The 15,837-nt window shown below is 34.7% G+C and overlaps 1 protein-coding gene across 4 annotated transcripts in view; it reads right to left on the reverse strand.

Moving 5' to 3' along the window:
* LOC138715569 (kinesin-like protein KLP2) overlaps positions 1-15,837 on the reverse strand; it is a 157,499-nt gene that overhangs the window by 76,425 nt on the left and 65,237 nt on the right. Inside the window, exons 9-10 of one of the 4 annotated variants that reach the window (XR_011336576.1) lie at positions 11,193-11,359; positions 967-1,098 (exon numbers count right to left, since the gene is read on the reverse strand). The exons of 2 other annotated variants lie outside the window; for them this stretch is intronic. Coding sequence is in view for 1 of the 2 variants with exons in the window: in XM_069848842.1 (XP_069704943.1) it covers positions 979-1,098 (120 nt within the window). In the remaining variant the exon portion in view is untranslated. Of the gene's footprint in view, positions 1-966; positions 1,099-11,192; positions 11,360-15,837 lie in introns of those variants that run through there. One more of the 4 variants, XM_069848842.1, reaches the window with a different exon arrangement.

Raw genomic sequence — 15,837 nt, forward strand, 5'->3', positions numbered from 1 at the left:
TAAGAAGATGACTCTTCATCAACATCCGCCCCCTATTCATCACTGACAGGCCGTTTCTAACATTGATAAAAACCAGTGTAATCAAATTTAGTACAATAATAATGTTCAGTTTTCCTTCAGTATTAGATTAAATGGAATAAACTATCTCAGATAAGCTATAAGCATAAAGTTTCTTGATTTGGAACGGGTAAACACTTGAATTGGAAAACACACACAGAATATATTACTCCTAAATTGATTTCTGATTGTTAAGCATTAAAATTTTTATCTTCTGTTGACGATACAAACACTTTTAAAATGACATACTTTGCATATTTTCATTCTGTAATGACATGCGGATTAATTCTAGGTAAACTCACCTGAAACTAAACATATTTTTATTTTACAAAATAAAGTGCTAAAAGCAATGATAGGTGTGCATAAAAAATTACATATCCAACATTTAGAAATCTTAAGCATACCTTGTGAGTGCACTCTTTCCCTGATGATGTTTTATGTTAAAAATCGAGATACTTTTAGTACTAACCAGAATATACATAAATTTAATATAAGACATTAATCAGATCTCCATCTACCCTGTTATAAAAAAGGACTTCACTATTCATGTATTACAGTCTTCAATGTACTGTCTAATTATCTTAAAGTTTTGAAGGGTCAAGAGAAAAGATTCAGAAAAGAATTAACAAAATTTATCCCTATTCATACCTTTCACATACTTTTGTGAGTGTAAAATGAATTAATCTGCTTGCCATTATTATATAATTTTGTATAAATTTTCACTTATTCCGTATCTCAAAACCATAATGCTGATTTAAGATCCATGGAAAACAATAAATGTAATGAAATGAAAATGAAACCTATAACTTTAAAGGAGAAATGAGGAAAGGAGAAGAAGCAAACATTCCTGTGTATGTCTAATAGTGTAGCAACAACATAAAATATTATGGGCCCTTTAAAATTAAATACCTTTTAGGTTTGTCACATGTGTAAAACAGGTGTTATGCCAAGTAGATTTAATGCATTATGCAGGACTTCTTGAATGCCTTGTAGTAAATACACGCGGGCAAACATCACAGGTAACAGCTGGTTCCTTGGCTCCTAGAAAAATAAACCCGAAATACATTCAACATACAATCATAACAATGCCACTTTTATGTACAGCTGTCAAAAGAAAAAGTGGCCGCTCTCCTGAAACAACCCTTCGGGTATCTTCGCTACAATTCGGAGACAGGCGATGTTACATGTTGTTGGACCACGTTGCCTGATATCTACAGTTATAATTGAAGTATTCTGTGTGTTATCGATAGCATAATGGTAGCGTTCAGGCCTCTTATTCATGAGGTCCTGCGTTCGACTACAACCTCGAGCTTTTTATGTTCTTTTTTGTTCTGTTTTTGAGAGAGACAAACTATACATAATGGCTCCTTTCTCTTTTACGATTATTTTAGTAATTAACATCAGGTTCATTAATATATTATGCCATGACTTTATCATTATGATATTGTGGCTGCAAATGGAAAGAAAAAAGATTTTATTCTCAATAAAAATATCTTTCGTGGCATAAACAAAACAAATTTACTGGCGTCGGCCTTAAAACATTCAAACAATTAAGCGTTCAAAAAACAAAACAAAAAGCCACAATTCAATATTTAGTCTATCTTCCTCTTATCTCGATCATCTTGCAGTCGAGTGGGCATGGAATTGACTAGTCTTTGCAAATAGCGACTGTTTTTAGACACGATATTCCAGGCATTCTGAACATACATACATAAGTGTTCTGTCCATGGGCAGGTCTTTCATTGCAAACCCAGCAATCTCCAATCTTTCCTATTTTCTGCCTTCCTCTTAGTCTCCGCATATGATCCACATATCCTAATGTCGTCTATTATTCTTTTCAACCAGAGACCCAACCAATTCCTTTTTCTCTTTCTAATCAGTTTCAGCATCATTCTTTCTTCACTCACTTTTTCAAACATAATTTCATTTCTTATTCTATCTGTCCACTTCACACGCACCGTTCTTCTCCACATCCACATTTAAAATGCTTCAATTCGTTTCTCTTCATTTCGTCGTAATGTCCATGTTCTTTCCCCATACAATGCCACACTCCACACAAAGCACTTCACTAGTCTCTTCCTTAGTTCTTTTTCCAGAGATCCGCAGAAGATCCTTCTTCTTCTATTAAAAGCTTCCTTTGTTCATGTTTGCAGTTTTTCTTGGGAAGGATAGGCCTAAATGCGGTAACATCCCATTGCTTTCCGCACACCACTATCTCTTTCGCATCTTATTAAATTCCAGGGGGCCCAAGCGTGGAGATGAGGAGAGTGGATTTGACTAATTGGGCCCTCCGGACTTCCCCGAAAGTCACGGCAAGGGTTAAATATTAATTCTATCAGGATGTTTGACCCTATCAGAGATCGGGAAATCTCAATTAGACTTTGCCCCCCGCATCCTGGACTAGCTTCTACGAATCATCAGAAAATCTTAGAGTGTGACTGGGCCAATTTTTCCGAAAATGTTTCCACAATTTTGCCCTCGTAGCTCAGAGGACGAACGTCGGAATTTAGATGTCAACGTCTCAGGTTCAATTCCTCGTTACTCCTTTTCATTTTATTGTGGTTCAAGATAGTATAATGTAATAATACAAAAAGAAAAACTAATACCAGTATTATGCAACTGGATTTTTCCAAACCTAATATTAAATTTATGTTATTTATATCGCTAAAGAACGATTACAATATAAATAACTTGAATATTATTTATACAGTATCACTAAAGAACGATAACACAATATAAATGATAAATATCGGTTTGTTTAATTAATATAAGATATTATATAATACGTATTTAATTATCTAAATAAAATAACCTATTTTACAAAGAAAGATGTTTATTTGTGTTATAATAATTACTTACATAAAATACAGATTACTTATCTTGCGAAAGAACAATAACAATATAAATAACTTTAATATTATTTTATAATGCTAATGAAGGAAAACAGTATAACTTGAATATTATCTATATCGCTAAAGAACGATAACAATATAAAAAACGTGAATATTATTCATATCGGAATTTCACAGATTTATTACAGATGTATTTAAGAAATTGTAGAAGAATAGTAATTAGTAACAGTGTCCTATTTATTCTTCTTGGAGCCAAATTTGTAACTTTTAAAAGTGTGGTTACTATGTTGAAGTGTATGTGTTGCAACGGATGCTTGATTTTTTATGTATGTGAGTCAGTTATGGGATACTTGATGTCGTTGCAATGTCGTAATTATAGTTTGATTGTGTCTGTGTGACTATTGTGTATTAATTTATGATGTATGGTACGGAAAGCTGCATATTTGTGTTATAGAAGTGTTACGTATGTGTGTTGTTAATGTTTTTGTATGTTTCAAATTGATAACTGATATTTGTTTTGCAATCGCAATGCCTAATTTACGGATTGTTTATGTTTTGTTTACATCACGTAAGCTAATTTAATTTTCTTTTCCATTTCTCTTTATGCTTATCTTTTTTGTGTATAAAACTATAGCCCTAACATACATATGTAAAATAGGGCTAACCCCCATTGGAGATACTGTAGCTACAATAGTAATAATTATTATTCATATCGTTATAAAACGATAACAGAATACAAATGATCACTTGAATTTTATTCATATCTCTAAAGAACGATAACAAAATATAAATAACGTGATATCCATCAAGAACGATAACTGGACATAAATGATAATTTGAATATCATTTACATCGCTAAAGAACGATTAAAAAATAAAATGAAAACTTGAAGAAGGCCCGAACCCCGAACCTTTGGATCATTAAACAAGCACTCTACCGCTGGTCTACGAGGCGCAGATATGGAACACTTTCATAGTTCCGGAAGTGCTTGTACAAGCACATGCATCGTGTAACATCGCCGCGACCTGAAGTGGACTTTGAAAATATTCGCTGTTCACGAGTGCGGCCACTTTTTTTTTTGACAGCTGTACATATGGAAATTGCAAGCTTCGTTTTAAACACTGTTAGATTTTAATAAGTAAGTGCCATGTTTATTTTATTTTTGTTTGTTTGTTTATTCTGTCTTCTTCTTTCTGCTTATCTACAGTGCAGTTTTGAACTCCCGGCAACAAGTGTTTGCTCATACATTGGTAAATTCTTTAATTTGTATATCAATTTTATGTACAGTATAGAACAGTTTTTTTTAATGTATCTTTGTAATGTATATATAAAAAATTAAATAAATAATGTTTTGAAGACAAAGAATCAGTGTTCAAGCATGGCGTAACCTATGAAGTAGCTTGTAATCTGTGAGACTGTTCTTAGTTTTTAAAATGTAAATAATAATAATAATAATAATAATAATAATAATAATAATAATAATAATAATAATAATTTATTTAATCTGGCAGAGCTAAGGCCAGTAGGCCTTCTCCTCCACCCAGCCAGATTCTAATTCTAATAGAATACAATTGGTTACATAGTTATTACATTAATATCTAGACCATAAAACAACATGAAAGTAAATGATGAAAGCTGGATAAGTAATGTTAGTGTGACAATAATAAATATTGGTAAGGAAGAGTGATAATATTAATAATAATAATAATAATAATAATAATAATAATAATAATAATAATAATAATAATAATGCTAAAGTAGGACGGGAGGATATTTTTAAACTGACTATTGGAAAAGAGAGCCTACACATATCTAGTACTGACAATGGAGTTAGGTTAGTCAACTTTGCCACATCAAAAAATTTAATTATCAAAAGTACAACATTCCCCCATAAGGATATACATAAATATACTTGGACTTCTCCAGATGGATTGACACATAACCAGATAGATCACATCTTGATAGATAAACAAAAACATACTAGTATAGTAGACATTCGAATCTTCAGGGGGGCAGACTGTAATTCTATCCATTATTTGGTAATTGGAGAACTAAGAGAAAGACTATCAGTAGCCAAGCGAGTAGAGCAACAAGTTAATATTAGAAGATTCAATATTCCGAAATTAAAGGACGAGGAAACTAAGCAAAATTATCAGGTCGAAATTTCAAATAGGTTTGACGTATTAGCAAGTTCCGACGAAGTTGAGGAAAAGTTAGATGTTAATAGCATGTGGGAAAATATTCGAGATAATATCAAAATTGCAGCTGAACAGAGCATAGGTTATTATGAAACTAAGAAAAAGAAACCGTGGTTTGATGAAGATTGTTGCATGGCAGTAGAAAGAAGGAAACAGGCAAAATTGAAGTTCTTACAGGATCCAGTTGAGGCGAATAGAGATAATTATTTCAATAAAAGACGGGAAGCAAATCGTATGCTTAGGAATAAAAAGAGAGATTACTTGAAGGAAAAACTGAATGAGGTAGAAACAAATAGTAAAAATAAAAATATTAGAGATTTATATAAGGGCATAAAGAAATTCAAGAATGGATATCAGGCAAGGGTAAACGTGATCAAGGATGAGAATGGTGAGTTGCTTGCAGACGCTCATTCAATCCTGAACAGATGGAAAAACTATTTTGGACAACTACTAAATATACACAGGCCAAATAGGAATGACCAGGACGAAATTGAAATACAAACTGCTGAGCCATATATACCCGAACCCATGCTTTCTGAAGTCGAAATTGCGATAGAAAATCTGAAAAATTATAAGTCTCCAGGTATCGATCAAATTCCAGCAGAATTAATACAAGAGGGTGGAAGCGCATTATCTAACGAAATTTATGAGCTTGTACTTGCTATTTGGGAAAAGGAAATTGTACCAGATCAATGGAAGGAGTCCATAATCGTACCTATCTTTAAGAAGGGGGACAAGACTAACTGTAGTAACTTTTGAGGAATATCACTTTTGTTGACGTCGTACAAAATTTTGGCCAATATTCTTTTGAGAAGGTTAACTCCATATGTAGATGAAATTATCGGGGATCATCAGTGTGGTTTTAAGCGTAACAGATCAACTATTGACCAGATATTTTGTATTCGACAGATAATGGAGAAAAAATGGGAGTATAAGGGTACAGTGCATCAGTTATTCATAGATTTCAAAAAGGCATATGACTCGGTTAAGAGAGAAGTTTTATATGATATTCTTATGGAATTTGGTATTCCCAAGAAACTAGTTCGATTAATTAAAATGTGTCTCAGTGAAACGTACAGCAGAGTTCGTATAGGTCAGTTTCTGTCAGATGCGTTTCCAATTCACTGTGGGCTGAAGCAAGGAGATGCACTATCTCCTTTACTTTTTAACTTTGCTCTAGAATATGCCATTAGGAATGTCCAAGATAACAGAGGGGGTCTGGAATTGAACGGGTTACATCAGCTGCTTGTCTATGCGGATGACGTGAATATGTTAGGAGAAAATCCACAAACGATTAGGGAAAACACGGAAATTTTACATGAAGCAAGTAAAGCGATAGGTTTGGAAGTAAATCCCGAAAAGACAAAGTATATGATTATGTCTCGTGACGAGAATATTGTACGAAATGGAAATATAAAAATTGGAAATTTATCTTTTGAAGAAGTGGAGAAATTCAAATATCTGGGAGCAACAGTAACAAATATAAATGATACTCGGGAAGAAATTAAACACAGAATAAATATGGGAAATGCGTGTTATTATTTGGTTGAGAAACTTTTATCATCCAGTCTACTGTCAAAAAATCTGAAAGTTAGAATTTATAAAACAGTTATATTACCGGTTGTTCTTTATGGTTGTGAAACTTGGACTCTCATTTTGAGAGAGGAATATAGGTTAAGGGTGTTTGAGAATAAGGTGTTTAGGAAAATATTTGGGGCTAAGAGGGATGAAGTTACAGGAGAATGGAGAAAGTTACACAACGCAGAATTGCACGCATTGTATTCTTCACCTGACATAATTAGGAACCAGACGTTTGAGATGGGCAGGACATGTAGCACGTATGGGCGAATCCAGAAATGCATATAGAGTGTTATATATATTGATGTACCGAAGTACATATGATATTTCCATGCAGATATTCTGCGTCATCACATGATGAAAGAGTGATGGAGCGGAGAAAAATTCTCTCTGGCGCCGGGATTTGAACCCGGGTTTTCAGCTCTACGTGCTGATGCTTTATCCACTAAGCCACGCCGGATACAATCCCGACGCCGTTTAGAATCGTCTCAGATTAAGCTCCATCTCTTGGGTTCCCTCTGGTGGCCACCCTCTGCACTACGTCATAGATGTCTATGAACGCAGGACCGAAGTCCATACATGTGTTGAGGAGCACTCAGATGAGTGACTGATTGGCCAGGTTACACGTAGAGCTGAAAACCCGGGTTCAAATCCCGGCGCCGGAGAGAATTTTTCTCCGCTCCATCACTCTTTCATCATATAGAGTGTTAGTTGGGAGGCCGGAGGAAAAAAAGACCTTTAGGGAGGCCGAGACGTAGATGAGAAGATAATATTAAAATGGATTTGAGGGAGGTGAGATATGATGATAGAGACTGGATAAATCTTGCTCAGGATAGGGACCAGTGGCGGGCTTATGTGAGCACGGCAATAAACCTCCGGGTTCCTTAAAAGTAAGTAAGTAAGTAAGTAAGTAAAGTAAAGTAAAGTAAAGTAAGTAATAATAATAATAATAATAATAATAATAGTAATAATAATGAGATAATTTAAATATTTATTCTGATATATATAAAGTAGAACCTCTATTATCTGTGGTAATGAAGGGAGTGGGCTGAACAGTTAATAGAAAAAATCGGATAATCCGTACCATAGAAGACTTTCCTAAGTTAAGTGTTGCATAATTCAGTTTCATAAATTTCTCTGTGGTTATGTGTTTTAACACTATAGGTACTGGATCAGAACTTTTAAGTATAATAGGTCTGTTGGAAAGAGTGGGTGAAGAAAGAATAATGCTGAAACTGATCAGGAAGAGAAAAAGGAATTGGCTGGGTCACTGGCTGTAAAGAAACTGCCTACTGAAGGATTCACCGGAAGGAATGGTGAACGGGAGAAGATTTCGTGGCAGGAGATGTCAAATAATAGAAGGCATTAAGTATGGATCATATTGGGAGACTAAGAGGAAGGCAGAAAATAGGAAAGACTGGAGAATGCTGGGTTTGCAGCGACAGAACACTATTAATGAATGAATTAATGACGAGTTTCTAAGGGCCAAGGAAACTTCCTATGATGGATTTCTGTGGAAAGATAGGACAAGTATATGTCTCATGTCATAGATTGAAGTAATTTATACACTTTATCCTTGTTTTTTATTAAATCTCGCACAGTTGTAACTCCAATCTCGTATTCCGGTGTGAGATGAACCACAGTTCCAATTTTCCAAAACCACTCAATTATATGCACTTCTCTTCGATACTTAGCACAACATGTATTCATTTTGCATTTCTGAAAGACGTTTTGCAGAGAAATTAAACAGGTCACTCGAACAGTAGATCATAATGTGTAGGGGCAAAGGCTTTTAAAATCACTCTCTATAAAAAAAAATACGTACTAATGTATTGTGCAGTACTCAATATTTTTTCTGCAACCAAAAAAGGAGAGAATGACAGTCGGATAATCCAACAATCGGTTAATAGGGTGACGGATAATCGGGGTTCTACTGTATATATAAAACCATTAAATATTGAGAAACCTGAAAGAGCTATTATTGTTAACAAGAATTGTTAGAAAAATATTTCGTTAGCCTATTCTTAAATTGGTTTGATGTCTGACAGTCCCTGACATTACTCGGTAGGGAATTCCAGAGCCGAGGAAGAACCACAGTGAAAGATGATGATATGAGGATGTTCGGTGGGAGGGAATGGATAATATTGAGGAGTGTTGTGATCGTGTGTCTAGGTTATGATGGGTGGATAAATTTTGAAAACGAGACGCAAGATAGACAGGAGTGGAGAAATGCAATATGTGAAAAAGAAGGGAAAGACAGTGGATTTTTCTACGATCTTCTAGACGGAGCCAGGACAACATTTCGAGGGATGGTGTTACGTGATCAGCCCGGCGAATATTGCAGACGAAACGGACGCACATATTATGAACACGTTGCAGTCTCTGTGCCAAAGTAATGCTTTATTTCAGTATATGCATTTGCGTAGACTGCTTATCGTCTTATCTAACATCTATCTTCAGTACTAATATCCATGAATTCCAATGCATTGATCTCTAGCTGCTGACATGTATGGAACTTATTATTGTTAAGTTCATGCACGATCTCTCAGACTGCACCTCACAGTGAACACTATACAGAGTGGGCGAAAAGTCCCGCTACACTTGCTTATTTTTCCTGCAAAACAAATCTGTGCATGAAAAATGTGTCGGTGATATTCGTATAATAGTGACGGGCGTATTTCGAGATGTGATCATGGTAGGAGACATCTGGTGAACCTGAGGGAAATCATAACATGTGAAAATTCCCAGCCACTCCAAGAGCCCAAGATGACGAGGCGAATACGAGAGTTTTCAGTGTGGAGGAGAGACTGTGGCTTCCATGTGGGTCCACAAGCTGCCACATAACGGAAAAACTGTGAATATCGGAAAAACTGTGAATATCATCATGCACGATTTCAGGCTGGTTTTGGTAAAGTACCACCAAGCAGAGATAATTTGTTGAAGTGGGAAAGAAAAGCTTTCAGCACAGGATGTGTTAAAGAAGTGAACCAAAGTGGGAGACCCTCCACTCGACAAGAAACTGGTGCTGCCATTGCTGAGTCAGTGGACTGATCATCTATGAAATCAAAAAGAAAATGCTCTGTGTAGTTGCAAGTACAGCGATCAACAATGCATGACCACACGAAGAAAGACTTGGAAATGAAATCTTTTCGTCTGTAAATGAGTTAACAGACAGGAATTTGAACAGGTGCATGACATAATATGACAGTAGGTATAGAGCACATCAATGCAGTAAGTTATCGACACTTACATCACCTCCTCCTACATAAGCTGAATTATCATCATAGCAAAGCAGTACAGCACAGCAGTGTCTACCATTCCAACACAGTAGTTTATTAGGTGAATTTTTATTATTGTACTGCCAGTACAGGAAATTAAAAACAAACACTGAAAATACCTTAGTTTTGTAGTGTGGAGTAGTAGAAACTCGATGTGATCACTGGGAGAGCTGTGGTCCCACCCAACCCGCCCTAAATAGGTTCCTTACTTATATAGGAAAATCGTCGTACTTGAAGGAAGAAGGCGGCCATATTCCGTCGTTGTGACGTTATTTGAGGTGGAGTGGGAGAATGATTGCAGTGTCGCCAACTGTGGTAACCATTAATATTATCTTACACACCTAACAAAACCTAATCTAACCTAACCTAACCTAATGTGCTACACACCTATTGTAACATTCCTAACGTTTAGCACACCTGTTGTAGCATTCCTCACAGTTTCATTTCGTTTGCCGATATTGGCATCCCTGCTACACCTATAGGCTGGAACTCAAGAGTCATCTAGTGGAAGTGAAGTGAAACTGCGACTGTTAATTACGTTTCCGAAGTTATTTCTGTGTTATTTGCAAGAATTATTGTGTCATTGTAGTGATAATTGCATTTATATTGTACAATAAAAATTGAAATGTGTCGTGGCTGAGATAAAAGTGTTCTAAATTGATTTCTAGTGCCACAACCCCAGTGATAAATGTGTAAATATTCGTTAGGAGTCCGTTGGAAGTGGCAGTAGAGTAATAAAAATTGACCGTTTATTAGTACTGGGCAGAGAATTTTTCTAGGGAAAACTTACTTGTTGAATAAAAACAAGTGTACTGTAAATCGTGTTAAAAAGTGTATTCGTAAGTTTCGTTGCAAATATCTCGAATTTGGCAATTTGAAATTAAAAAAGGATCTCTCTGTATCACAGATCTGTTCTGGAGGAATAAAGGAGAAGTTGCTCCATTGTCTGCCAGGATATCTGTCCTGTCATATGTTTGATGCCCTGATGATCTAGTATATACCATTACATTAAGTGAAAAATTAACAATAATAATATTACTCACTACAAATATTCCATTCAAAATATCTATTATTAAACACGGAACCCAAATATTCAATTCCACAAGAATATGTTGTGGATAAATATGCAGGTAGCATGTACTACATGCAAGACCTTTTTATGATATATTTCTAAGGAATACAAATGTGTGCAAAATAAGAAAGTGTAAAAAAAAAAAAGTTATACATACAGTGAGAATGCGTATTCTTCTATAATATATGCTGAAACAACTACATAACGCCATGACAAAACTGCAGACCAGATTTGGAGCAACTTTTCCTTGTTCCACATCTATACAGCCATATGTAGAACATTCGGGTATGAGAGAAGAAATGTGAAAATTAGTTCCCACTCTTCCTGGAAAAGAAATGTTACAATTTAACAAACAATATACTGTATAGATATAATTTTACATACATTCTTTTCAAAGAAAGCCAAGGATTTTTATTGCCTTTCAATTCTATTGCCTTCACATGCCACAGAAACTATGCTATCGTTTGAGACATGCCTTAATACAAGGTGGAAGGGGACTGATACACCAAATTTAAGAGGCGATTTTACATGTTAAATATAACAAAAATTTTATCTCATTTTTCCTTCGATGAAGCACAGTTAAGCAGGAAAAAAAAGAATAGTGTTTTCCCAATATTTGCAGCGCTCTGTTGCAGTAATGGCTCGAGAGAAATGGCTGATTGCTATACAATCAGATAGGTAAAAACAATCTGAATAATTAATATCTTGAATCTTTTTTTTTTTTCAAATTAAACTGTTTAGCCAAGAGTTTAAATTGAATAACTGCAAAAATCGTTGAAATAAATCTTGCAACACAGCACAGTATCATGTCACCGACTGCGTACAACAGAAGGTAAGGAGTGCAGGCCATGCTTGAAAGAGTTTTTGCAGTAGCCGTGCTGTTGCCAAATGCTTCATAGAAACATAACAATTTTCTCTAAAATGGTGAATGTTGAGAAAAAATGTATTTAGATTTTTCAAATCTCTCCTCATAATCTATTACCAGTTTCATTTTGGTGAAGATGTTACCATTCACCCTGTATAGCTGTTTGCAAGAAGAACTAGGCTCAGTAGTGGTTGTAGCCTCATTAGTAGAAAAAATACGAGGTTGTCACACCCCCAATAGCCATCGGGCAATTGTTGAGGTCTTTAAGGTGATGCTGAATGACTATAATTATTGTTTTAATTTTAGTATATTTTCTCAGATGTTGCTGTATAGTTGTACGTTGGTTAAATATACTGCGTACTGCCAAATTATGAAATTATAAGTATTCTTTGGCTGTGGTTAGTCAATAATGAATTTTGTCAACAAAGTGCTGAAGAGAATAGTTCAAATCCTGATTCTTTGTCTTAAAAATCCCAATCAAGGAAAAAACAAGATGTTACTGGAAGAGGAGTAGAATTGTGGAAACAAACTGTTGAGATGTCGCTAAATCTTAAAAAAGAACAGCTATAAGGAAGATTCCACCTGCTTTGATACTGAAATCACAATACATGTGAACAATTCATCAGGTGACTCAGGTGAAGATGAAGATTAGGTTTTTCTGGTCTATTTAATTACTGTGATAAAATAGTAAATATTGGGTTATTTTTATTTGTATTGTATTGTGTTTTCTATGCATATCGACAGCCCAGTTCAAAAGGGAAACAACTCAAAATTTAAAGTTTTGAAAAACCTGAATTTTAGAGCTTCATGTAGCTGTGAAAAATCCAATTAACACACACTAATTTGAAACTTATCTATCGAACCCTTATTTAGGGCGGCTTTTGTTAATTCAAATTATCTCTAAAACATCAATAACAGAATTGGGAGTAATTTCAATGATCCTTTAATTTTTCACAGCAATATAAAACTTTAAAATGCAAGTTTCTCAAAACTTTATAAATAAGTTAATGTAATATTTATTTAACACTGATAAACGTTTTTTTTTTTTTTTTTTTTTTTGTGGAGGCGATGGGTTTGATATGCTATATTGTAATATTGTAGTAAGTTATGTTATGGTGCTGAGGTTATGAAATACAGTGTTCTTAGTGCTACACCATTTTCGTGTTTGAGAATATTATAGTCCATTTTTTGTATGTATGTGACATATATGTGTTGTAACGATCAGGTCATTTTATATCCTACTGCTTCTGATGTACTGGTATTTTCTGGCAATGTATTGATTGTTCTTTTTTCATAATCGATGGAGACGGAAAGACGTAGATCACCAGCTCATGACATCACTGATTGCAGTTTTGCCAACATAGACTTATAATGCTAGGTTAATTACTAGGACGGATATTAATGAAAGGTTAGGGATTGATGAAGGGTGTAAATTAGTGACAGGATAGGGTTTTCCAAAGGTTAGAGAAAGGTTAGGGGTTTTTAAGAGTGTATATTAGCAGAAGTTGCTGTTGTGTGATGAAGTGGAGTGTTTTTCTCTGTAAGATGTGATGTAATGTGTGACACAGCATGTGAGGTGACATCTGAATTTCTGCCGAAGTTTTACATTTGTATTCATTTCAAACTATGTTTTCATAACACTTCTTGTAACCTAGGGATTAGGACTATGGAGTACAAAAGTGATGATCGGTGGTTCGAGTGTCGACATTGGCAAGGTGAGTAAAAATGTGTGTCAATAAAGTAGATATGTAGAGTACAATGTAAAAATTAGATTAGGTAGGAAGAATAGAGATGGGGCACAGAAAAAGGAGGGAAAGAGTAAGAGAGAGGAAATGGAAGGAAAGGTTCTAATGAAAAGCCTGTTTATTTAAATTTTTCGATACAAAAGATTTTTCTACATTATTTGGTCATATATTTTTTTCTCGAAATGAGCAATCTCTCTGCAATATCATTTGGGATATTTCATTATTATATCATGTAGTACCTATGTATTCTTTTACTGTCATTTCGTCATTACCCCTGTATGGTACTGGACCCACTCACTTTTTTTTTTTTTTTTTTTTTTCGGTTTAGTATTCTTAGCTTAGTGGTAGGCTCTACTGCATTTTACGATACTATGTTCTCATAATTTATATTCTTCAATACCGTATTATACAGTTGACCAGTAGGGTTCTACTTACTTATGGCTTTTAAGGAGCCTGCAGGTTCATTGCCACCCTTACATAAGCCGCCATCGGTCCCTATCCTATGCAAGATTAATTCAGTCTCTACCATCATATCCCACCTCTCTCAAATCCATTTTAATATTATCCTCCCATCTACAGCTCAGCCTCCCCAAAGGTCTTTTTCCCTCTAACACTCTATATGCATTTCTAGATTCGCCCATATGTGCTACATGCCCTGCCAATCTCAAACGTCTGGATTTAATGTTCCTAATTATGTCAGGTGAAGAATACAATGTGTGCAGTTCTGCGTTGTGTAACTTTCTCCATTTTCGTGTAACTTCATCCCTCTTAGTCCCAAATATTTTTCCAAGCACCTTATTCACAAACATCCTAAACCTCTGTTCCTCTCTCGAAATCAGAGTCCAAGTTACAACAACCAGTAATATAACTGTTTTATAAATTCTAACTTTTTTTGAGAGCAGACTGGATGATAAAAGCTTCTCAACCGAATAATATTAGAAAATTCCCATATTTATTCTGCGTTGAATTTCCTCCCGAGCGTAATTTATATTTATTACTATTGCTCCAAGATATTTGAATTTTTCCATGTCTTCAAAGGATAAATTTCCAATTTTGATATTTCCATTTCATACAATATTCTGTTCACGAGATGTAACCGTATATTTTGTCTTTTAGGGATTTACTTCCAAACCTATCTCTTTATTTGCTTCAAGTAGGATTCTACTATATTTTAAAAATGTACTTTTTTTTTCAAATCGCATTCTACAGGTGAGTGATAGAACTCTATTGTATTTCACGATACTATGGTTTATGTACTTGTGTAACATATTCTTCAGTTGAGCTGTAGGGCTCTACTGTATTTTACGATACTAAATGTTAAGTCTTTAAAATGTTGCCACCCATAACCTCTATTTACCATGGTGATCTCGTGATGTGTTTCATTGGCGAGAATATAATATGTCATCATTGTCATCTATCACTTGGTTGTCATGCAATTGCATCATATTCTACAGCAATCCCAAGTTTTTTTTTTTTTTTACATAATCCTGCTGCAAGTGTATAAGGAATATCTATCATTTGAGTAATTAACGTCAGTGGCCAATATCTTAAATCGAGTTGCTTAAAACTGGGGAATATTTTCATATTCCATAGTCTCGTTTGCATATGACACAGCTTGAAATATATGTACAAATATGTCTTCTTTTTTGTTAAATTTACTTATACCGTACATGCTTTAACATCTAGGTCATATTGCGTATGAGTTTATCAGTAGGCCGGGGACTATTGTTGTGATTCTATTTCTATTGTCGTATGTTATACTGTATTATATGACTTGTATTCATTATAACTGATTTCAAATTTTAATTATTATAATAATGGTGATTAATTTGTATGTAAATTTCCAATCTGGTATTTGATTTTGTGACTGAGGGGAAATCATGAAAAACCTCAGTCAGATTGGCCAGCCACATGGTTTCAACCTGTGACCTTCTGAATGAGAGTCTAGTGTGTTATAAGTACATATATGTTGTCTTAAGGGGGGATGTAGGGCGGATATGACCAAAAATCACATTTTTTAAAAAGTGGTTTAAAATAAACTTTATAGTCTTGAGAATGTGTCCACAAAATTTTACGGCCGAATTCCAATAATAAATGGGCTTTAAAAATTTAAAGAGCCATGGCCGCTCTGTGCCACACCTACTTTTTTACCAAATACTCCAGTCATCCTTCATTTTCTCTCTTTTTGTACA

Source organism: Periplaneta americana, chromosome 1 (assembly GCF_040183065.1).
Source record: "Periplaneta americana isolate PAMFEO1 chromosome 1, P.americana_PAMFEO1_priV1, whole genome shotgun sequence".
Taxonomy (NCBI): Eukaryota; Metazoa; Arthropoda; class Insecta; order Blattodea; family Blattidae; genus Periplaneta; species Periplaneta americana.